This window comes from Rhodnius prolixus, unplaced genomic scaffold, assembly GCF_049639745.1.
Source record: "Rhodnius prolixus isolate KJV_2025 unplaced genomic scaffold, Rpr scaffold_3, whole genome shotgun sequence".
Classification (NCBI taxonomy): domain Eukaryota; kingdom Metazoa; phylum Arthropoda; class Insecta; order Hemiptera; family Reduviidae; genus Rhodnius; species Rhodnius prolixus.
In genome coordinates this window covers 47,759,165-47,785,555 of record NW_027411603.1, presented here as the reverse complement: position 1 = coordinate 47,785,555, position 26,391 = coordinate 47,759,165, and the positions used below count along the sequence as shown (strand labels likewise).

The window sequence follows — 26,391 nt, the reverse complement described above, 5'->3', positions numbered from 1 at the left end:
TTAATTACACTGTTATTGATTGAAATGCAGGCAGGTGATCTTCCATTTTCGGATTATTTTATTAAAACTGAATGAAAACAGTCTAACGACTGTAAAGTACGCCTGGCTTAGAAATAGAATGTTAGAAACGGAAAATAGGGAAAATTCCAGTAAAACTATCAATGATTTCCTATTTTCCCTTTTTTACTGAACCTCTGCATCCAAAATTAGCCGACCTAATGTGTATAATGTATTCCTGGCTTAGAAATAGAATGTTAGAAACGGAAAATAGGGAAAATTCCAGTAAAACTATCAATGATTTCCTATTTTCCCTTTTTTACTGAACCTCTGCATCCAAAATTAGCCGACCTAATGTGTATAATGTATGCCTGGCTTAGAAATAGAATGTTAGAAACGGAAAATAGGGAAAATTCCAGTAAAACTATCAATGATTTCCTATTATCCCTTTTTTACTGAACCTCTGCATCCAAAATTAGCCGACCTAATGTGTATAATGTATGCCTGGCTTAGAAATAGAATGTTAGAAACGGAAAATAGGGAAAATTCCAGTAAAACTATCAATGATTTCCTATTTTCCCTTTTTTACTGAACCTCTGCATCCAAAATTAGCCGACCTAATGTGTATAAAGTATGCCTGGCTTAGAAATAGAATGTTAGAAACGGAAAATAGGGAAAATTCCAGTAAAACTATCAATGATTTCCTATTTTCCCTTTTTTACTGAACCTCTGCATCCAAAATTAGCCGACCTAATGTGTATAATGTATGCCTGGCTTAGAAATAGAATGTTAGAAACGGAAAAAAGGGAAAATTCCAGTAAAACTATCAATGATTTCCTATTATCCCTTTTTTACTGAACCTCTGCATCCAAAATTAGCCGACCTAATGTGTATAATGTATGCCTGGCTTAGAAATAGAATGTTAGAAACGGAAAATAGGGAAAATTCCAGTAAAACTATCAATGATTTCCTATTTTCCCTTTTTTATTGAATCTCTGCATCCAAAATTAGCCGACCTAATGTGTACAAAGTACGCCTGGCTTAGAAATAGAATGTTAGAAACGGAAAATAGGGAAATTCCAGTAAAACTATCAATGATTTCCTATTTTCCCTTTTTTACTGAACCTCTGCATCCAAAATTAGCCGACCTAATGTGTATAATGTATGCCTGGCTTAGAAATAGAATGTTAGAAACGGAAAATAGGGAAAATTCCAGTAAAACTATCAATGATTTCCTATTATCCCTTTTTTACTGAACCTCTGCATCCAAAATTAGCCGACCTAATGTGTATAATGTATGCCTGGCTTAGAAATAGAATGTTAGAAACGGAAAATAGGGAAATTCCAGTAAAACTATCAATGATTTCCTATTTTCCCTTTTTTACTGAACCTCTGCATCCAAAATTAGCCGACCTAATGTGTATAATGTATGCCTGGCTTAGAAATAGAATGTTAGAAACGGAAAATAGGGAAATTCCAGTAAAACTATCAATGATTTCCTATTTTCCCTTTTTTACTGAACCTCTGCATCCAAAATTAGCCGACCTAATGTGTATAATGTATTCCTGGCTTAGAAATAGAATGTTAGAAACGGAAAATAGGGAAAATTCCAGTAAAACTATCAATGATTTCCTATTTTCCCTTTTTTATTGAATCTCTGCATCCAAAATTAGCCGACCTAATGTGTACAAAGTACGCCTGGCTTAGAAATAGAATGTTAGAAACGGAAAATAGGGAAAATTCCAGTAAAACTATCAATGATTTCCTATTTTCCCTTTTTTACTGAACCTCTGCATCCAAAATTAGCCGACCTAATGTGTACAAAGTACGCCTGGCTTAGAAATAGAATGTTAGAAACGGAAAATAGGGAAAATTCCAGTAAAACTATCAATGATTTCCTATTTTCCCTTTTTTATTGAATCTCTGCATCCAAAATTAGCCGACCTAATGTGTACAAAGTACGCCTGGCTTAGAAATAGAATGTTAGAAACGGAAAATAGGGAAAATTCCAGTAAAACTATCAATGATTTCCTATTATCCCTTTTTTACTGAACCTCTGCATCCAAAATTAGCCGACCTAATGTGTATAATGTATTCCTGGCTTAGAAATAGAATGTTAGAAACGGAAAATAGGGAAAATTCCAGTTAAACTATCAATGATTTCCTATTTTCCCTTTTTTACTGAACCTCTGCATCCAAAATTAGCCGACCTAATGTGTACAATGTATGCCTGGCTTAGAAATAGAATGTTAGAAACGGAAAATAGGGAAAATTCCAGTAAAACTATCAATGATTTCCTATTTTCCCTTTTTTACTGAACCTCTGCATCCAAAATTAGCCGACCTAATGTGTACAATGTATGCCTGGCTTAGAAATAGAATGTTAGAAACGGAAAATAGGGAAAATTCCAGTAAAACTATCAATGATTTCCTATTATCCCTTTTTTACTGAACCTCTGCATCCAAAATTAGCCGACCTAATGTGTATAATGTATTCCTGGCTTAGAAATAGAATGTTAGAAACGGAAAATAGGGAAAATTCCAGTTAAACTATCATTGATTTCCTATTTTCCCTTTTTTACTGAACCTCTGCATCCAAAATTAGCCGACCTAATGTGTACAAAGTACGCCTGGCTTAGAAATAGAATGTTAGAAACGGAAAATAGGGAAAATTCCAGTTAAACTATCATTGATTTCCTATTTTCCCTTTTTTACTGAACCTCTGCATCCAAAATTAGCCGACCTAATGTGTATAATGTATTCCTGGCTTAGAAATAGAATGTTAGAAACGGAAAGTAGGGAAATTCCAGTTAAACTATCAATGATTTCCTATTATCCCTTTTTTACTGAACCTCTGCATCCAAAATTAGCCGACCTAATGTGTATAATGTATTCCTGGCTTAGAAATAGAATGTTAGAAAAGGAAAATAGGGAAAATTCCAGTAAAACTATCAATGATTTCCTATTATCCCTTTTTTACTGATCCTCTGCATCCAAAATTAGCCGACCTAATGTGTATAATGTATTCCTGGCTTAGAAATAGAATGTTAGAAACGGAAAATAGGGAAAATTCCAGTAAAACTATCAATGATTTCCTATTATCCCTTTTTTACTGAACCTCTGCATCCAAAATTAGCCGACCTAATGTGTATAATGTATTCCTGGCTTAGAAATAGAATGTTAGAAACGGAAAATAGGGAAAATTCCAGTAAAACTATCAATGATTTCCTATTTTCCCTTTTTTACTGAACCTCTGCATCCAAAATTAGCCGACCTAATGTGTATAATGTATTCCTGGTTTAGAAACAGAATGTTAGAAACGGAAAATAGGGAAATTCCAGTTAAACTATCAATGATTTCCTATTATCCCTTTTTTACTGAACCTCTGCATCCAAAATTAGCCGACCTAATGTGTATAATGTATTCCTGGCTTAGAAATAGAATGTTAGAAACGGAAAATAGGGAAAATTCCAGTAAAACTATCAATGATTTCCTATTTTCCCTTTTTTACTGAACCTCTGCATCCAAAATTAGCCGACCTAATGTGTATAATGTATTCCTGGTTTAGAAATAGAATGTTAGAAACGGAAAATAGGGAAAATTCCAGTAAAACTATCAATGATTTCCTATTATCCCTTTTTTACTGAACCTCTGCATCCAAAATTAGCCGACCTAATGTGTATAATGTATTCCTGGCTTAGAAATAGAATGTTAGAAACGGAAAATAGGGAAAATTCCAGTAAAACTATCAATGATTTCCTATTATCCCTTTTTTACTGAACCTCTGCATCCAAAATTAGCCGACCTAATGTGTATAATGTATTCCTGGCTTAGAAATAGAATGTTAGAAACGGAAAATAGGGAAAATTCCAGTAAAACTATCAATGATTTCCTATTATCCCTTTTTTACTGAACCTCTGCATCCAAAATTAGCCGACCTAATGTGTATAATGTATTCCTGGCTTAGAAATAGAATGTTAGAAACGGAAAATAGGGAAAATTCCAGTAAAACTATCAATGATTTCCTATTTTCCCTTTTTTACTGAACCTCTGCATCCAAAATTAGCCGACCTAATGTGTATAATGTATTCCTGGTTTAGAAACAGAATGTTAGAAACGGAAAATAGGGAAATTCCAGTTAAACTATCAATGATTTCCTATTATCCCTTTTTTACTGAACCTCTGCATCCAAAATTAGCCGACCTAATGTGTATAATGTATTCCTGGCTTAGAAATAGAATGTTAGAAACGGAAAATAGGGAAAATTCCAGTAAAACTATCAATGATTTCCTATTTTCCCTTTTTTACTGAACCTCTGCATCCAAAATTAGCCGACCTAATGTGTATAATGTATTCCTGGTTTAGAAACAGAATGTTAGAAACGGAAAATAGGGAAATTCCAGTTAAACTATCAATGATTTCCTATTATCCCTTTTTTACTGAACCTCTGCATCCAAAATTAGCCGACCTAATGTGTATAATGTATTCCTGGCTTAGAAATAGAATGTTAGAAACGGAAAATAGGGAAAATTCCAGTAAAACTATCAATGATTTCCTATTATCCCTTTTTTACTGAACCTCTGCATCCAAAATTAGCCGACCTAATGTGTATAATGTATTCCTGGCTTAGAAATAGAATGTTAGAAACGGAAAATAGGGAAAATTCCAGTAAAACTATCAATGATTTCCTATTTTCCCTTTTTTACTGAACCTCTGCATCCAAAATTAGCCGACCTAATGTGTATAATGTATTCCTGGCTTAGAAATAGAATGTTAGAAACGGAAAATAGGGAAAATTCCAGTAAAACTATCAATGATTTCCTATTATCCCTTTTTTACTGAACCTCTGCATCCAAAATTAGCCGACCTAATGTGTATAATGTATTCCTGGCTTAGAAATAGAATGTTAGAAACGGAAAATAGGGAAAATTCCAGTAAAACTATCAATGATTTCCTATTTTCCCTTTTTTACTGAACCTCTGCATCCAAAATTAGCCGACCTAATGTGTATAATGTATTCCTGGTTTAGAAACAGAATGTTAGAAACGGAAAATAGGGAAATTCCAGTTAAACTATCAATGATTTCCTATTATCCCTTTTTTACTGAACCTCTGCATCCAAAATTAGCCGACCTAATGTGTATAATGTATTCCTGGCTTAGAAATAGAATGTTAGAAACGGAAAATAGGGAAATTCCAGTTAAACTATCAATGATTTCCTATTTTCCCTTTTTTACTGAACCTCTGCATCCAAAATTAGCCGACCTAATGTGTATAATGTATTCCTGGCTTAGAAATAGAATGTTAGAAACGGAAAATAGAGAAATTCCAGTTAAACTATCAATGATTTCCTATTTTCCCTTTTTTACTGAATCTCTGCATCCAAAATTAGCCGACCTAATGTGTATAATGTATTCCTGGCTTAGAAATAGAATGTTAGAAACGGAAAATAGGGAAATTCCAGTTAAACTATCAATGATTTCCTATTTTCCCTTTTTTACTGAACCTCTGCATCCAAAATTAGCCGACCTAATGTGTATAATGTATTCCTGGCTTAGAAACAGAATGTTAGAAACGGAAAATAGGGAAATTCCAGTTAAACTATCAATGATTTCCTATTTTCCCTTTTTTACTGAATCTCTGCATCCAAAATTAGCCGACCTAATGTGTATAATGTATTCCTGGCTTAGAAACAGAATGTTAGAAACGGAAAATAGGGAAATTCCAGTTAAACTATCAATGATTTCCTATTTTCCCTTTTTTACTGAATCTCTGCATCCAAAATTAGCCGACCTAATGTGTATAATGTATTCCTGGCTTAGAAACAGAATGTTAGAAACGGAAAATAGGGAAATTCCAGTTAAACTATCAATGATTTCCTATTTTCCCTTTTTTACTGAACCTCTGCATCCAAAATTAGCCGACCTAATGTGTATAATGTATTCCTGGCTTAGAAATAGAATGTTAGAAACGGAAAATAGGGAAATTCCAGTTAAACTGTCAATGATTTCCTATTTTCCCTTTTTTACTGATCCTCTGCATCCAAAATTAGCCGACCTAATGTGTATAATGTATTCCTGGCTTAGAAATAGAATGTTAGAAACGGAAAATAGGGAAATTCCAGTTAAACTATCAATGATTTCCTATTTTCCTTTTTTTACTGAACCTCTGCATCCAAAATTAGCCGACCTAATGTGTACAATGTATGCCTGGCTTAGAAATAGAATGTTAGAAACGGAAAATAGGGAAATTCCAGTTAAACTATCAATGATTTCCTATTTTCCCTTTTTTATTGAATCTCTGCATCCAAAATTAGCCGACCTAATGTGTATAATGTATTCCTGGCTTAGAAATAGAATGTTAGAAACGGAAAATAGGGAAATTCCAGTTAAACTATCAATGATTTCCTATTTTCCCTTTTTTACTGAACCTCTGCATCCAAAATTAGCCGACCTAATGTGTATAATGTATTCCTGGCTTAGAAATAGAATGTTAGAAACGGAAAATAGGGAAATTCCAGTTAAACTATCAATGATTTCCTATTTTCCCTTTTTTACTGAACCTCTGCATCCAAAATTAGCCGACCTAATGTGTATAATGTATTCCTGGCTTAGAAATAGAATGTTAGAAACGGAAAATAGGGAAATTCCAGTTAAACTATCAATGATTTCCTATTTTCCCTTTTTTACTGAATCTCTGCATCCAAAATTAGCCGACCTAATGTGTATAATGTATTCCTGGCTTAGAAATAGAATGTTAGAAACGGAAAATAGGGAAATTCCAGTTAAACTATCAATGATTTCCTATTTTCCCTTTTTTACTGAACCTCTGCATCCAAAATTAGCCGACCTAATGTGTATAATGTATTCCTGGCTTAGAAACAGAATGTTAGAAACGGAAAATAGGGAAATTCCAGTTAAACTATCAATGATTTCCTATTTTCCCTTTTTTACTGAATCTCTGCATCCAAAATTAGCCGACCTAATGTGTATAATGTATTCCTGGCTTAGAAACAGAATGTTAGAAACGGAAAATAGGGAAATTCCAGTTAAACTATCAATGATTTCCTATTTTCCCTTTTTTACTGAATCTCTGCATCCAAAATTAGCCGACCTAATGTGTATAATGTATTCCTGGCTTAGAAACAGAATGTTAGAAACGGAAAATAGGGAAATTCCAGTTAAACTATCAATGATTTCCTATTTTCCCTTTTTTACTGAACCTCTGCATCCAAAATTAGCCGACCTAATGTGTATAATGTATTCCTGGCTTAGAAATAGAATGTTAGAAACGGAAAATAGGGAAATTCCAGTTAAACTATCAATGATTTCCTATTTTCCCTTTTTTACTGATCCTCTGCATCCAAAATTAGCCGACCTAATGTGTATAATGTATTCCTGGCTTAGAAATAGAATGTTAGAAACGGAAAATAGGGAAATTCCAGTTAAACTATCAATGATTTCCTATTTTCCCTTTTTTACTGAACCTCTGCATCAAAAATTAGCCGACCTAATGTGTACAATGTATGCCTGGCTTAGAAATAGAATGTTAGAAACGGAAAATAGGGAAATTCCAGTTAAACTATCAATGATTTCCTATTTTCCCTTTTTTACTGAACCTCTGCATCCAAAATTAGCCGACCTAATGTGTATAATGTATTCCTGGCTTAGAAATAGAATGTTAGAAACGGAAAATAGGGAAATTCCAGTTAAACTATCAATGATTTCCTATTTTCCCTTTTTTACTGAACCTCTGCATCCAAAATTAGCCGACCTAATGTGTATAATGTATTCCTGGCTTAGAAATAGAATGTTAGAAACGGAAAATAGGGAAATTCCAGTTAAACTATCAATGATTTCCTATTTTCCCTTTTTTACTGAATCTCTGCATCCAAAATTAGCCGACCTAATGTGTATAATGTATTCCTGGCTTAGAAATAGAATGTTAGAAACGGAAAATAGGGAAATTCCAGTTAAACTATCAATGATTTCCTATTTTCCCTTTTTTACTGAACCTCTGCATCCAAAATTAGCCGACCTAATGTGTATAATGTATTCCTGGCTTAGAAACAGAATGTTAGAAACGGAAAATAGGGAAATTCCAGTTAAACTATCAATGATTTCCTATTTTCCCTTTTTTACTGAATCTCTGCATCCAAAATTAGCCGACCTAATGTGTATAATGTATTCCTGGCTTAGAAACAGAATGTGAGAAACGGAAAATAGGGAAATTCCAGTTAAACTATCAATGATTTCCTATTTTCCCTTTTTTACTGAATCTCTGCATCCAAAATTAGCCGACCTAATGTGTATAATGTATTCCTGGCTTAGAAACAGAATGTTAGAAACGGAAAATAGGGAAATTCCAGTTAAACTATCAATGATTTCCTATTTTCCCTTTTTTACTGAACCTCTGCATCCAAAATTAGCCGACCTAATGTGTATAATGTATTCCTGGCTTAGAAATAGAATGTTAGAAACGGAAAATAGGGAAATTCCAGTTAAACTATCAATGATTTCCTATTTTCCCTTTTTTACTGATCCTCTGCATCCAAAATTAGCCGACCTAATGTGTATAATGTATTCCTGGCTTAGAAATAGAATGTTAGAAACGGAAAATAGGGAAATTCCAGTTAAACTATCAATGATTTCCTATTTTCCCTTTTTTACTGAACCTCTGCATCCAAAATTAGCCGACCTAATGTGTACAATGTATGCCTGGCTTAGAAATAGAATGTTAGAAACGGAAAATAGGGAAATTCCAGTAAAACTAACCAGGAATATATTCTGGTCAGGGCAGACGAGTCAGGGGATATAGTGGTAGAAAGATGTTCATTTTTATTCATAGAAACCTAATATTCTCTAATCTCATATTCTCCTTTACATCGATTATTGAAGCAAGAAATTTGAATTGCATCATTGCTCAATATCTTCTTGGAATAAGATGATTTACATATGACCATGTATTCTTTGTTAAACAAAAATAACAAATATTTACTTCCGTATATAGAACTAAATTTTAGAGCGGGAAATTCATTTGCCCTCTTTTGCTGAGAATAACAAAAAGAGAAAAAATAAAAATTAAATTAAAGTCTCAGTAAATATTTTTACAGCCAGCTGTAACAAGGTCAACATCTTGAGATTATTGGCGCCTGGAGCTTTTTCCAGTGCACTGCCGGCCTCCAGTGTGTTCTCTTGTTACAGACAACACTGTCCATCACCGAGCTTTAGGAAGTTAAGGAAGAGAAAAGGGCTAGACTTGAACTCCGGATCTACGCGTTGAAATCCAATAACTCGCCAACTACTGAGTTCCGTTTTATGTTATTTTTTATACCATATTATTAGAAACTTACTTTTCCTTATAATTTTAGTGGGAAGGAGGAGTTTGACCCCTTAAACCCTCCCTTGGAGCGCCATTGCATCTACGTTTTCCTACTTTCACTCAGACATTATCCCTTACCACGTACTTTTATGGATGTTCAAATAAGAAAATCACAAATGACCTACTGTCCTACGTTTCCGAATTATCACATCTTAAGTATCTTAGTGAAGCTCCCAGTTTGACAAAAATATTACCCAGTCTACCAATACTCAATTGGTAACCAAATTATTGCTATTATATGACAATTACTCCAAATCTATACCTGAAATAGATACGCATCTCCGAAAGCTGTACTCAAACAGAAGATATAATCACGTTTCGGATGTTCCGGTATGGGCTGCATGATCGCTCCATCCACGATTATCAGATGTTTGGGCGCCGCTTCCACAGATCTGCCTTCCCTAGAATCACAAGGATAGAAGAGCAAGGTAGTTCCTTTCAGGCATACCCAATAACCTTTCCATCCTCGTTTTCTGGCCAATTCAATCTGATGTTTTTTACGCAACAGCCATTTCTTTACCGACAGGAAGCTGTGAACAAAGAAACAATCAATGATGAGTAAAAGTATTATAAAAAATAGTTTTAGATCAGAATGTAAAGGTAAGAACATAAAAATAAGATGGAATTTAAAATAACTCTCTCGAATTTAGATAATTATTGAAATTTAAGTACGAAATGACGTAAGTATCAAAGGGGAAAAGATTTAGCTTTATCTTCATATGAGTAAGCCTCTGGTTTTGAAGAATCGATTGGTGTTTCTTCTTAATTGAAATATAAAACTTAAGTCGCTTTAAAAGAAATACTATAGGCAACTTCCGTAAAACTGTTATCGATTTTACTGAAACTGTGTCGAACTGAAATTTGAATTACACTTTTTCAAAACCCTCTACTGGAGAACAGTACAACCCTCAGCACATACATTTGCAATGCCTAATTTACAATTTCGAAACATTAGAAGTTTCCTTCTATAATAGCCATAATAAAGGAACGATAAACAATTCAGACTCCCCTAAAAGCAGACGTGCACAATAAACATTGGAAGGCTTGCTGCAACTGAATTAAACGAACTCTTTAGGTGACCTTTAGTAAGAGCCTAATACCAAAAGTGTTTTGCGACTGGTAGCGCGAACAACGGATGGCATAACAACGGTGCCTGCGAGGAACATAAAGAGATCTACGATGCAGCAAGCGTCCACTATCGTGAGCGTTGATTTCCCTTAAAAGCTTTTTTATTTATAGAAACTGTTAAAAACATAGTGATACCAGCATTCGTGTGGAAAAAAGGACGCTCAATTGCAAGAGTCATCTGTGACAAATAAAAGCCTAGAGATTGTTAAATAAAAATGGATTAACTATAAATGAATAAAAAATCAATTAGACACTATAATGGAGGTAAATTAGCGAATGGTTTAGTGCTGCAATGAAATTAGTTTGAAAACTGATACGAAGCCCGTTTGATAAGCTTTATTTATTGTTTAAAAAAAAAGAAAAAAATACTCTAAATTCTATGCGAATCTTTGAGATTAAATATTTATAAATTCAGTGGAATATTCTCTGCATTGAATATTTGAAGTATTTTAGTAGAATGTATGCAGCTGCCAGGAGGAATATATAGGCTAAAAATAGTTATGTACCACCCACGCCTACGATAAAGGATTTATATGTATTTAAAATTGGCAGGCTACTTGCCTAAGCCTAAATAAATACGGCACGATAAAAATAACAAGGTGAAACATGAATCGATTTGTTTGTTTTGGTGTTTTGCTGATCACACACATTTTAAGGCTAGATAATAACTAAACACGTACAAAGGAGGAAACTTTTATTAAGATAATCCGCACAATCCGCCATATTTGCTTTTACGGTAAAGATAAAATTATTAGATGACTAATCTTAGAAGTGTATGCTAATTTGCAATTTATTATAAAAACTAACTAAAGTAATGAACGAGCAATAACCAAGAAAATTGTTTGGCTAAAAATACAAATTTAAAAAGTGGTAGTTACCAGTTTCCAAGAGGGTTTTAACCTGACAAATAAATTTGGTTATTTGCTTTGGCAAAAAAAAAAAGCAAAAGAAATCCTGTTCTGCACACCCACCGCCGCAAAGGGACTATCTTACTATTGGGCCATACAAAGTAATCGGGGAACACGGGGATAAGTACTCTTTGCAAGTAATCTAAATCGCTCTAGACGATGTAGAAGAAACTAATGTTAGTGGCTGAGAATTTATATTGGATGACTCTACACTATTCAGCTGAGGTTGTTCCTTTTTTTCCCCCCCCCTATCCCGTCCGTTTTCTTGTCGCCGCCACTATATTCAGGACCCTAGGAGGCCGCGTCCCTATATCTCCAACCCTTGGGTAAACTTCGAACTCACACCATTGCAGCTAATATTTATGTAGGATGTAAACTAGAGTTTAGTTGGGTGGGGAGCCCCTTTTCTCAGGGCAATCTGTATCGCTCCTCTTCCCACTTTACATCCTTCTCTTTTTTTTACCCATCCAGGTTTTTTTAGTAGATAAAGGTTATCTGGGAGTATTTTTACCCCCTCAGAAAGCCAATCTACGTAACTAGAATCTTTGAATAGATAAATAGATTTTTTTTTTTAGGTTTAAGCTTAACAAATGATTAATTGCATTGCTTCCATTGGCACAATTTAGAGAGTAAACAGCTCGACGATCGTTCATGCTCTTGCCTTTATTAACATTGCAACATAATTACTTTTTATAATTAAACATAAAACATAACTGAATATATTGCAACTGAAGGGAACTATAATATTGGAGTTGATTATAGTCATCGAAGTGCGAGAAACTCTCTCTTGCAAAGTGAGCTTACAAATGCTTAGGCTCGAACTTTAAACGAACTCTTTAGATAACCTTTAGTAAGAGCCTAATACCTAAGGTAACGGTGTCTGCGAGGAACATAAATGAATGTGCGAGGCAGCAAGCGTCCATTATCATGAGCTTTGATTTCCCTTAAAAGCTTCCTTTATTTATGGATATCTGTTAAGTACCCAATGATACCAGCTTTCAGTAAAGTGTTTCTTGTTCTCTACTTCCTTTTAAATTACACATGGAACCGAAGATGGAGGTGTGATCACTGTAGGGCATAGAGTTAAGAATTGAAAGTTCTCCCTGTACATTTTATTATAATAGCGCTGAGGTACTGTTGTCATAAAAATAATTAGTCTTTTCGTAGTATAGTGATGATTTCCGGCATCCTCACGTTTAAACGATTAACGATGATGCATGAGATTGTAAAGACATACTGTAGTCTTAAATTTTCTATGTAAAGACTTAAATATGAGGAAATAGGGCGGTAACTTACTGGACTATTAAGTCTTTTCCTCTTTCAACATAATGTACATTTCAACATGGTTAAATAAAGTTCATGAAATCATTTTTTGTGGTACTAAAGTACAAAGTAACACGAGCGAAGTAGCCGAGCGGTTAGAGGCGAAGCCCGGTGTTAAGCTAAGTTACATTGCGGTGCTAGGTCCTAGGCAGTGTGCTGGAAAAAGCTCCGGGCCTCAATGGACGTCAGATATTGACACGTCTTCAATAAAACTAAAAATTTTCTAAACCCATCTAATGAAACTACTTCTGATAATGGATGAATACGCGAAATGGTAAGAAAAATAAATAAAAAAAAACACAAGCATGCTGCGACGAATAAAAATAACTGTATCATCTAACAGGCCACAATTTTTTTTAAATAAATTTGCTCCATAACAGCCTAAAGAAATTCAAAATGGTAAATATTTTTATTTCTAGAGGCAATTAACTTGTACACATTTAAAAACAAAAATGGGCCTACCAAAAAAAAAGGAAGAAACAATTTCACTCAGCTGAGTTCCGTTTCCCTCGACGAACTGTAGGAGTGAGGTAGTTACAGAATGGAGTAATGGACGCACGCACAAACCGACCGGGAAACAGTTACGCGTTTAGCACTTACGCTTTATACGCTATTTATTGGCTTTACAAAATGTTTTTATCTAAAATCTTGTTTTGCGAGAAACAAGATCACAATCTAAGCAGTTGCCGCAATGCGGGCATAACTTTTGTGCCTTATAAGGCGTACTGTACAAACACGCTTTATAAAGTAAAAAATACAAGGGAAATATAAATTAGAAGAAGTGGGACATAATGGTTAATAAAACCTCATTTCATTAAAAGCAACTATTCTTAGAAATCAGTATCCCGCTCCTTGTACTAATCTAGAGCTACTAAACCCACAATGAATTTGTGTATTGCGTTACAAGTAAGGCGCTACGGTAGCCGAGTGATTATAGGCTAGACCCGCAAAGCTTAAATGTATTATTGGTTTAGTAGGTTCGATCCCCGGGATCTAGGCTTTTTTAGTTTATTTATTGGTTAATATGAGATGTTTATAGTAAAGTATGTTAGGCGGTTATAGGCCAGACCCGCAAAGCTAAGATGTATTGTTGGTTTAGTGGGTTCGATCCCCGGGATCTAGGCTTTGGAGTTTATTTATTGGTTAATATGAGATGTTTATAGTAAAGTATGTTAGGCGGTTATAGGCCAGACCCGCAAAGCTAAGATGTATTGTTGGTTTAGTGCAGGGGTCGGCAACCCACGACTCGCGAGCCGCATGCGGCTCTTTTATCCAAATTGTGTGGCTCTTCAGCCTGCCCAAAATATATTGTATATTTTAATTTTATTGAAACCAATGAAAATTTCAATTATTAAAGTAAAGAATTTTAAATGCGATAGGTTTGAAATTGAATAGAATTATATTAAAATAAAGTACGTAATTATATAATACTTTCATTACAACACAGGTTTAGCTATTATTTATTTGTTTATTTACTTTACTTAAAATAAATGTATAGAACATTTATATGTTATTGAATATCATAAAATAATAATTTGTGAAAATACAAATGATCTACAGAGTTTTTTACTCTATCATCCTTGCGGCTCTCGGTAAGATTTATTAAAATTATTTAAGGAGAAATGGCTCTCTACTTGAAATAGGTTGCCGACCCCTGGTTTAGTGGGTTCGATTCCCGGTGTAGGCCTTGGATTTTATTTAATTGTTAATATGAGAAATTTATAGTAAAGTATGTTAGGCGGTTATAGGCTAGACCCGCAAAGCTAAGATGTATTGTTGGTTTAGTGGGTTCGATTCTCCAGGTCTAGGTCTTGGATTTTATTTAATTGTTAATATGAGAAATTTATAGTAAAGTATGTTAGGCGGCTATAGACTAGACCCGCAATGCTAAGATGTATTGTTGGTTTAGTGGGTTCGATTCCCCCTGTCTAGGTCTTGGATTTTATTTAATGGTTAATATGAGAAATTTATAGTAAAGTAAGTTGGGCGGGTCATAGGCTAGACCCGCAAAGCTGAGATGTATTGTTGGTTTAGTGGGTTCGATTCCCGGTGTAGGCCTTGGATTTTATTTAATGGTTAATAAGTAAAGTGTGTTTGCTAGTCGCCTGAACAAGTAGGCGATTACTTTACTTTACTTTTACAAGTATCATCATAAAAGCACAATAAGTGATATCGCTGACTTTATCTGTTGTAGCTGGCATTTTTTTTTAAATTTTATAAATTCCTGACAGGTGTTTAGAATTTTCTTCCATTGTCAGGGGTAGATTAATAAATTTAGTGTATAGAATTTATCTTTCAACAATCCATTGTTTGGTATAAACTTAGTTAAAGTCAAATTCTCTCATCCTCTGATGATATGACGAGTAAAATCTGCGTTTATTAACCGAATACAGGCGGACCTAACCACATTTTCAACTGAATTATGAGTGGTACATGATGGTAGGTTTTTTACTGTAATGTATTGATTTATTATCAATCAATATACCCTTAACAATAAATTATTATTAAAAAATAGCCTAATCCAATGAACCGTACCATTTACATCACTGTGTGTGTGTATTGTTCAAAATCGTTATCCCGTTTGATTAACAACGTAGCGGCGGTTTCTGATTCCATCAGCTATTCAATGTCACGTGAATTTGTCTCTTAAGTACTATAGACTTAATAGAAAGAAATCGATCGATTTTTTTTATTCTCACAATCACGTTTTAATATCACAAATAAATTATAATCGCGTACAAACATAAACTTATATAAAAGCTTCAACAATCAAGTGAATTCCATTTTTATCAAAAAACCCGCGGGACTTTAAACTCACGGAGTGAGCACATATTATAACTTCCAAGAGTAAAAGGGCTTTAGAACTTTGAATACGGAGCAGGAACTTACACACACACACACACACGTACTCACGTAAACATTTACTCGGTTCATGTGGAATGAATTATGAGTACTCTAGCTTTTCTCTTTCTACTCCCGAGTTTTCCAACTCCAAAACTCCACCATCTGCACAAAATCTGCAGGAGCGGGATGCTGCTTTGGAACTTCCTTTAAACAACCTCCTTCGCCAACTAAACAGAAATTAACATCGCCTCCTGGCCAGAACAGACTAACAACAAACATACACATAACTAACAAACTGGTTACTATACGGCTCAAAAACAATAACATTCATTAAGTTGTTAACTAACCATTAGCAACATATATATTTATGTTCATAATATGTTGCTGAATTTCATAAAACTGAATAGCTGGGCCCTTTAAAGATTTTAATGGTAATTTGGGCTGATATATCGATTCTACTGCTACTAACGGCTTTGTATTCAAAAATCCATTATCCGCACCGGAAACGATTTTCGTTAAGACTCATATTTTTTTTTTTTGATAACTTTAAAAGTCAGAGAATACTAAAAGAGCTAATCTCTCAAGGCTAAGGAGTTATTCTTATCAGAATAAATCAAAATTAAAGAAAACAAGTCCTGCTTTTTCAGGCATATAATATCGTTAATCAGCTTTGAGGAAAATATAGAATGCAGGAAAATTTAGAAAAAAGGAAAATAACAGTTGATAAGGTAAATATGAGGCCACCAATCAGACGATAGAGTCTGGTGTTGGCAGAAAGCTAAATATATAAGGTAACAAAGTTTGTTTATTCTATGAAATAAGATTATTATACAGATTTACACGAAGAGGATATTACAAAGGTGTTGAAGGCCTTCAATTTATTAACAATTTAATAGAAAGAAAGGAGGTTTAACAATTTGTACAGCTGTTGTACTTTAATACAACTAAACTTAAGATAGATTACTTTAACTAACTAATGCTTTAACATTTATTTATAGAAAACCGGATAATTAAATAAGATATATTTGGGTTAAAGCTACAAAACACTGTCTAAATTAAGGATTTTAAGTGAAATTTGTGAAGTAATTACAATTCTGTACTATGATTGAATGCTCATAGGAATTGAATTGCGACTGACGCCAATTCCGGCCCTGAGGTTTATCGGAAATATGTATAAAACAATAGTTCCGCTGTAGCGTTTCGGAAGTTGTAATTAAAATTGAATTTAAGTGTTGTGAGTTGACGTTAAAAAGTATCTTCCATGTATTCTATTGATGATTCTTCTAATGATGTGGTATTATCCAAAACAGATATTTGATTTGGTGGTTTCTTGAGCAGCCGTTAGTCCGAGATAAAGGACCAGAAGGTAAGCCAGATGGCCAGAGGATGCCCAACTAACAGTTGAATGGTTCAGTTAGAGGAGGACCTCAAAATATCTAGCCAAAGAAGAAGAATTTGAAGAAGAAGAAGAAGAAAAAGAAGAACTGGTATTCGCTAATATATCAAGATATTTATCTTTTACTACCTCTTTATCGCTCTTAAGAGTAAGTACGAGGATGCAATTACGCAAGACTGCGAAAGCTTCAATTTTCAAAAATACTTACCACACAATTTTAACGACTGGCAGCGAATAGTGTGCACCAACCTAGAGCCAATCATAAGCAGCGAAAAATTGCATGCGCCAAGTATGTTGGACCTTACAAGTTGCAGCTCAGTTGCAACAACATTCTACTTGCATTATCGAAAGCAATTGAATAAATTATGGAAATACTAGTTACATTCATCATGATTGGATCTCTTAAGCAAAGGATCTACTGAATAAATAGTGCACGACGGTCACTATCCGAATATCTAGGGTGATTCCAGAACCCTCCAACGGATAAATGTAGTCTATTACTGGTCGGTAATGGCCGCAGACATTGCCAGTTATGTGTTATAAGATGTTCAGATTGTCTCTACTGAGCTTAGAAGTGCCTTCTTAGGGAGGTTTTATATTTTTTGTTTATGTAAAAAACCCTTTGCTCACCCTGTAAAAAGGTGTAGACTTCGTTATAAATAAAATAATAAGCTCCGTTAAAGTACAAAACTATTAAAATTTTGGAGCAAAAAATGAACATCGCGATAGATTCCATTTTTAAATAAATTGCTATATAAAGCAATTAATTAAAATTGGATTGTAATCTGGTAATAATCACACGGTAAATCCTTTGTTCCTTTTTTTTTCTGTAAAAAAAGGAGGTTAATCCTTAATGAGTACAGGGATGAGGAGAAAGAATAGAAGAGGAAATTTAGTAGAACATCCCAATTGGATGAACAGGGGATCGCTATCCCGGTCGGTTATATGTCACCCTACTCCCAGCGCGGTTATGTAGTTGGTATGCACTGATCCTGGGTATTCACTATCTCTCTCTATGGTGAATCAGTGGGTATATGTGTGTTGTTTAGATGCTGGATAAAATAAAACGTCATTAATTTCCTAACTTGGCCATCCAGTCGATATTTGTAAAACTACCACCAAACGTGCCTATAAAACTTCTTTAAACCACAAAACTCTAAATTGGTGCAGTCTCCATGGAGATTAGAGAGAGAGAGAATTTGTGAACAGTTTTTGCATTGTCAGACAGACAGACAAAAAAATCTGTGTTTAATACACATACAATGATCACTTCATAAAAATGTGTATACGTATGTATATAAAATTCAAAACCAGGGAAAACGCAAAAAAAATTGACAACTGCTTCCCTTCTTCTTTACAGGAAGTTAAAAAAAAAGTAATTAATTTTTCCAAACGGATGTAAAAAAATCCAGTGCGTCAAGAAATCAGAACATATGGTCCCCATTTATGACGTAAATGTACCTGAGAACCACTGGGGACAACCAAGTTCCCAGACTGGATTAGATTCGTTATAGAGTCATGTTGGGATAGCTAACTATGCTGTGCATGAATAATAACTACGAGCTATGGGAAGTACCACAGCTCGGGTAGAGTTGTACTAATACAAAAACTAACAGAGATAGAGACAGAGTGAGAGAAGAGAGAGAACGAGAGAGTGATGACGTTTTATAATTTGATCACGTCTCCCTGGTCTCGGTCTTATGTATTGCACGGCACAGCTCGCACAAAGTAGATAGAACAAAATTTTACCGAGTGTCTATGGTAAAAGAAACAAAATATGTTTGCAAGGTTAGTAATTTTAATACCCAACAAGAAACAGGAAACAATTTGTTCAACATGGTACTAGTAATTGAACTACCTCACAGGAAATAAAAAAAACTTCGGGTATCAATTTAAGTATTTTAAGGTAAATTAATTATAGCAGTTATTGAATCTACTTAGAATATATTTCTGGATGGAATATAGACCAGAAATTGTCCCTGGATAGTCATTTAGAAGATTTTAAAATCCCAATTCCAATTCATATTAAAAAACAACCATGACTTCAGTTTCACAATAGTTTATCAATATGTTTGTTACAGATTATCGATTTAGAAAATTGAACAGAGATTCAGAGTATCTGAATCTTCAAGATCCAAGTCTCTTTCTTCCTATCCCGGATTACAGGTTCTGAGGTGATTAGTTAGTTCCAAGCTATGCTCAGTGCAGTGCATATGTATTTTACACACTTTGTAGGCCACACTATGTGTTTTGTGGAAATCAATGCAGTCTTGCGACTCGTACCGGATGGATAGAATGATTGGATCGATAATAAAAGCCTCAAAGCATCTGGTGGCCACCTGTAAGTAGTCTTAACTGACCAAGGAAGGCTGGGGAGGAGGTCATTGAGCACTTTCCTAGGATGGTTTCCAGATATTTAAAGAGGATATACCTGCCCACTAAGGCGGGCGTTTCCTTCCTTATAAACCACTAACGCCATTCAATAATAATGAACTCAACCTGGAACATCCAACTGAGCCATGATTTTTTTCGTGCCTTCTAGCTGTATCAACTCCCAGACAATCCTACTTTCTCCAGATTCGAACCAGCCGTCTTAACAGCGAATATTCCCTTGTGTAATAGCACTACTCTCTTACATTTACTCATTAAAGATGCTTAGGAAGAGGTGGACTAGTAATTTCTACAAGGTTTCAGCGCCTTTGCCCTTATCGCAGCCTAAGCACTGAAAAAGCTTGTAGTGTCATCCTGAACATTCTCTATAGTTCATATAGGGCCAGAAAGGGTAGTTTGATGCTGGAAGCGCTCTTACAGGCAATCATTTGCTCTTCATCACCATAAACAACTCTTCAGTTATCTACATCTTTTTTGTTACCAGATTATCGATTAAGAAAATTGAACGGAACCACAAAGAAGGCAGATTCAAAGTGTCTGAATCTTCAAGATCCAAGTCTACGAATAAACCTCCTCCACCTACCCGTTAATAATCTGCGCGGCTCAGCTCTCGGAAACTGCAAAATGGGAACTGATAAATAATCAATGGAACCATTTTTGAGAGGAAAGAGTAAGCTTGAGCTTACGAAGATATTTTTTTTGTTCTTGAGACTTTTTCATCATTCACCCAATCAGAACTCATTCTTTGAACACATTTTTTCGTACTTGAAACAAATCATTTCCGGTATAAATTCAATATTTAAACTTTTTGCTATTGTCCTGAGTAAATAAAAAGAGAAACTAGAAAATTTGTTAAAAAATAAATAATAAATTAATATAATTCATCGACTAAGTGATAAATAAGCTATTCCGCGTATCGGTGCACATCGATATTAAAGATAGTATATTACATGCCGGATATTGCGACCAGTACGTGAATTATATCTCACTGCCACATTTTTATAGATGAAATAAATTTTATTTGGTCATAGAAGAAATATGTGATTACATCGTAATTTCTGACTTTAGTCATCCCCAATGTTACTTTCTCCGCTTTATTATTGGTTTATAGTATAACGAAGTGTTTCTTTTAATTCTGTGGTTTTTTTATCTTCCTTATTTTCTATTCTGCATCGCATCCTGTGTGATTTATACATGTTTTTTCCTGTGTCGTGTTTTTATGGCGACTTCGAGTGATAAAAGGAATGTTAAGATCTGTATGTATTAGCCCGGATAGAGGCATAAAATGATGCGTTTACTGTGATGCGAAGTATTTTAGATTGAAGAGATAGAATTCTATGGAGATAGACAGATGTTTAGTTGAACACCCTCATCACAATTAAAATGATTTTTTTTTATGGTTAACATTAAAGGTAGGGGTAACATCTGGCGTGTACAGACCTGGGTAGGTGAATTACTTGATCGTCAAGAAAAAAGACACACAACCTTTGATGTTAACCATGTAAAAATAATTATAATTGTCAATGAGTCAAGCCCTGAAGATGACCTAGACATTATGTCGAAAGCTGGGGGGAAAAATTATGACTGAAATTGGGAATAATATTTCATCCCTTGGAATTAATGAATCTGTGAACAAGTAAGTACAGGTGCCTTCTAATGATGATAGATCTTCATAGATAGAACACTAGGTATACAAAAAACTCTGGTATCGTGTTCGATATAAAACCCAAAAAAAGCTTAGTATAGTTCCGTTCAGTGCAAAGTGGTACTACCAAATGGCAGAATTGGACCAAAACCACTCAGTAAAGTGGTATTTCAAAATGGCAGCATTGGACTAAAACCACTCAGTAAAGTTCCGCTCAGTAAAGTGGTACTTCCAAATGGCAGAATTGGACCAAAGCCACTCAGTAGAGTCCCGTTCAGTGGTATTTCCAAATGGCAGCATTGGACCAAAGCCACTCAGCAGAGTGCTGTTCAGTGGTATTTCCAAATGACAGCATTGGACCAAAACATTGTCTCCTGATGGAATCTAAATCTAATCCCAAATTTGGACCAGCTGCAATTATTCGTTATGCCATCCAAACCCAGATTAATATTTAAATACCACTTTTTTTTGGACCCTAGGGACCTTATGACGGACTTTACCAGCGAAAATAAACATTGGAAAATCTGCATGATCCCTTAGGAGTGAGAGAATAAGAGAATAGAACAGAAAAGCGGGACGGGACCTATGCCCCCACGGCACCGCAGCCTTAAGAGGGCTTATTGTGGCATTCCTCTTTTTTTTAGGCTCAAGTAGACGGGCCTCCCCTGCTAAGAAGGTTGAAGACTTTCCCTACTAGTTCTTTTTGCGCTACTATCTCCTTTGGTCTCAAAGAGCAAAGGAGATAGTAGCGCAACCGCTCGATTGCAACACAATCGAACAACAAGTGCAAGACCGTTTCCTCCTCTTCCTGACCACAATCTGCAGTTTATTTAAATGCATTTACAGCAGTTCCGGGCTAATGAGCCCCACCTTGTGCAGGTAAGTTCCTGATAAGTAGTAAGAGAAAGAAGAAAACTAATTTATTTCAAATAACGTTATTTTAAATAAATATTTATTCATTTTAATTTTATTTTATTGAATTGGAAAAGCCGACTAAAATTGGGAAAATATAAATATTTTCCACTAGATTCGTTTCTAAGGAGAAGAAAACTGAGATCAGATAAAACTTTCTATAAATGGAAATATTATGCACACCTTACTTAGCATTATTTTCTTTAAACTTCTTTTTTTATCTTTGTTTCTCTCAGACGTGTCATGTTTAGGGATAAGTTATAAAGTTCTAAGAGATGAAAAATGGGGGGAAAAGCGAATAGATCGAGAGGAATGAAAAAAAAATCCTGATATCTTTTGCTAAGAAGAATTTTCACATGACTACTCGATAGACTGGAGTCGGGAACAGTGTGAGCTTTTCTTCATACTTTCTCCTTTGCAAAATGATACTACTTTTCTTTACTACTCATATATTATTTGATTTTTCCGACATTTATCTACGTAAATAACGTGCACACATTCATGGTAGAAATCGTGAAAGAGAGAGAGAGAGAGAGAGAGAATTTTCGCTCCTTCTTTATTGTTCCCCAAAGACCGAGTTCTCCCTTAAACGTTATTTATTATTAGTCTCGACATTCTTGGTTTCCGGTAATTTTAATAAACGATTTTTCATACATACTAAAATAATTTATTTTACTGCGTTGTACTTATTGCACTTAGAAGATTCTGGTTATGTTTTATGAATGAAACTAACTTATACATAGTGAGCTTTTGTTCTTCTTCTCTTTTCGAACTCTCCTCCCTTATCAAATCCGAAACCCTGGATCTCAGATAGGATCTTACAGGTTCCAAGTTAAGTCTATTAAGCAGGCGGGGAGGAATAATTTATTTAGGCAATGCATAAAACTGAAAAGAACATGATCGAACCACGTTGAGACTGAGAGCGAACCACGCGGTGTGCGGATCGTTTCTTCACAGCATCAACAAAAGGTCCACCTCTCCTCTTTGCGTAGATTGCAATGAGGAGGAGGAGGATTTCAGGACAATATAATAATGGATATGTCCACGTTATGTAGTAGAAAGGAAACGAATGTTTGACGACATATACAGGTATTTAGATGCACCATTTCGCTACGAAGACATAATATTCTCCACCAACATCTATGTGCTTAAATCTATAGCAGAGCTAGCAATGAAATATGAATGTATTTAAAAGTTATAGCCGATTAGAATGAATGGAAGAAAATGATTAGAGAAGGATTACGTGATTTTAATTTCGGTTAAGCTGTAAGGATGGCAGGAATATAGAGTACTGATCCATCCATTAGTTGTAAGTTTGTATGTAAATAGTTGTATATAGTAGAGGGATGAATGTGTGAAGCGAATGTATTTATAAGTAAGAATGGAGAGTGAGTGATATTCTAGTGATAAGCACCTAGACGATGCTGGCTGTATGGCGGAAGCCAATGCCAAAAAAAAAAAGGCAAAAAAAAATGAACGAATAAAGACATAATTTGTCAGCCTACCTTAAATATAAAATACCTCAGCTAAGAAATAGAAACTACCAAATATACTAGTTACATCGAGAAGCTATGTAAAGCAAATAGAACCTGAGGCACATTAAACTGGAGAAATTAAGGAGCGACTAAACTGTGTAATAAAAAATAAATTATTACAGAGATATTGCAATGTAAAATAGTTTACGATGTTAAGATGCGACGAACAACCTGGGAGGTAAGGAATGTGGGGATAAAAACTGGGATATACTCGTTTTTATTATTATGATTAAAGAGGGAGTGGCTGTTAGGTTCAACTGGATAAAGGAGGGATAGGTGACGTTGACCTGGGAAACGGTTCTAAAGTTGGAGAAAATTTATATCTGTACAAGAAATACCGGGGCACGACGAGTGAGGGGGTGTTGAGGAAAGACTGTAAATTTTCCATCTAATGGAAAGTCAGCCGCACGTATAATTGCCTGAGATTTTCTCCAGAACTTACTGCAGCACTGGAGACTAAGTCATACTATCTTGTTTCCAAAAACCATCCCTCAATCCAACAACATTTTCGGATATTTGAATCCTCTCACTTCCACTAATTTTTCATTTAATATTTTAATAACTTTCAAGCAGGATTTCAAGAATGTGACGTCAGAGTTTCAATTATTAAATCCAGAGGTTTCCCACCTTGCCTTTAACTTTTCTTTTCTTTAAATATTAGAATTTTTCATCCACTTCAGCATTCATAAATCTACATTTCAATAACCATCAAGTGTTATGCGAGGAACGGATTGTAGTTTAACATTCTCATCTTTATTTTAAATTGGATAAAAGATCCTATATCAAGAAGAGTTGGTGTTAGGCGTGTTTGCTCGATTTGGGAAAAATCCAAACATCTCCGCAACAGCAGCAAATAACGCCAGTGAAAATTACTTTTCTAGGTCTGCCAGTAACCAGAAGAGATAGAAGAGACAGACATAAGACCCAAAAGGCTTCTGGCTCAATACAGTTGTCACGCGGTTGGCGTGTGATGTTAAACAGACAGTCTGTAACATTACATGCGACTACATTGTCACGTCAACAGCTGGCCAAGTCTGATATCAAGCAGCTGACGTCTTAGCTGACCTCATTAACATTATTTAGATAAATCCCCAAGTTCTGACAGTAAATAATAATCATTTTATTGAACAATTAAGGGAAACCGTGGGTAACCGAGCGAATAGAGGCGAGGCTCACAAGGCAAATATGTGTTATGGGTTCGATTCCCGTTCTAGAATTAGGATTTTATTTTATTCTCATTAAAGGAATTTATTGTGAAGTTTGCTATCTGCTTCCAGTCACAATTAGGCGGTATTTGGACGTAAAGCCACAGCCTGATAAATTAAGCATTTATTTACTTGTTATTTTCTTTTTGTATAGAGTAAATGTTGTTTCGATTCGGATATCCAAGAAATTGCTGCCAAAGAAATGACCAAGAGACTTGGAAGAAAGTTGATAGCCCACATCTACGAAGATCATATTTGTAATTAAGTAACTAATACTCAGCGTTTCTTTACTTACTAGGCGGTTCTAAGTGAAGTTACGATATATTGGGTACCTGCAATCACGAGAAATCCCAAATAAGCTGTCCCAAAATATAGAATAAGGGAATACGAAGAGAATCATGGAACTTCAGACGATTAATTTTTGAACAAAAATGTTCACATACAACTATTTTATTATTAAAATAAATAAATAAATATTTCAATACAACTAAAATTTAAAACTAAACACGAACCAAATTAGTCTTACGTATTTAAAAAAGTATCATTTGATTAAAACAGTTGAAACAATAAAAAACGACGAAAACTTTAACGAATTTTACAATGAATTAAATCCAGTGAATGAGTGCATCTAAGCATGCATTTGCAGCGTGGACTAGGCGTATATATGCATTTATATGGGAGGAGTATGCATGGAGATGTGTACATCATTGAGCATCTAATGAGCCTCAAAATTTAGTTCATGATGCTGGTAGAGATGAATTTAAACATAAATTTAAAATTTAAATTACCTACTACAATGATAACTCGGTCGTTGACTTTTGTAAGCGGAAATGCAGTAATAAAAGAAGGGGGAAAGGAAAGAGTGAGAGGGGGAATTATACAGGAACTACTTTTTAAAATCAATTTTCATGAAAATAATCTCAAAGAAAACCGGTTTAAATTGAGAAGTATTCGAAACGTACTCAATTACTTGCAAACTTACTTCGAACGCCAGAGATGATTTCGAAAATTTGGCACATTTACCATACTTCCTTCTACTAATAGGTAAGAACCGGCATTAAAAGTAACCTGCAATTTTTTTTTTTAATTTAAGGTACATTAGCATTAGCATCTAAGGTCATTGGCGCCTGGAGTTTTTTCCAGTGCATTGTCAGTGCTCTCTCGTTACAGTCAACTCTGTCCATCACCGGACAAGTGACCTGTAAGAAGTTTCTAGAAAGAGAAAAATCTAAGGGCCTGCAGCTGGATTCGAACCCGGAACTCCTCGTGTCAATCCAATAATTTAACCACTTGAATAATCCCTTCCCATAGGTTCCGTGTTAATTAGGATCCGTTAACGTTAATTATATCAGCATTGATTCCCAAAAATAATCCCTTTTTTTTTGGCTAAAAGTGAAAAAGGTTAAAAGTAGAAAGTTCCTGTAAAAGAAAGACAGAAAGAAAAAAAGAGAGAAAACGGAGGGGGGAGAGGGCAGCACTGCGGTTGCTCTAATTCCCTTGATTAGAAAGCTCTGAAAGTTGCTCTTAAACTCGTAATTAGTCAATGCTGGCAGTTTTTAAGCGGTTTCAGGAAAACTGCGGAAGCCTGTTGGAGGCAGGGATTTACTAAATTAAAAGTTTTCAAGCAAAAAAAAAAAACCATCCTCGATTCTGGAAGAGTCATGATATTATTCTATTTTAAAGGTGGGATATCCTATCAGAAGATGGAATCTGTAAGAAATAAAAGGA

The 26,391-nt window shown here is 34.8% G+C and overlaps 1 protein-coding gene across 4 annotated transcripts in view; it reads right to left on the bottom strand.

The window, feature by feature from the left end:
* The window catches only part of sif (guanine nucleotide exchange factor still life), a 487,274-nt gene that overhangs the window by 35,993 nt on the left and 424,890 nt on the right, over positions 1 to 26,391 (bottom strand). For all 4 annotated transcript variants that reach the window (XM_074126178.1, XM_074126179.1, XM_074126180.1 and 1 more), the window contains one exon: positions 9,639 to 9,906. In XM_074126178.1, coding sequence (XP_073982279.1) covers positions 9,639 to 9,906 — 268 coding nt within the window. The remainder of the gene's footprint in view (positions 1 to 9,638; positions 9,907 to 26,391) is intronic.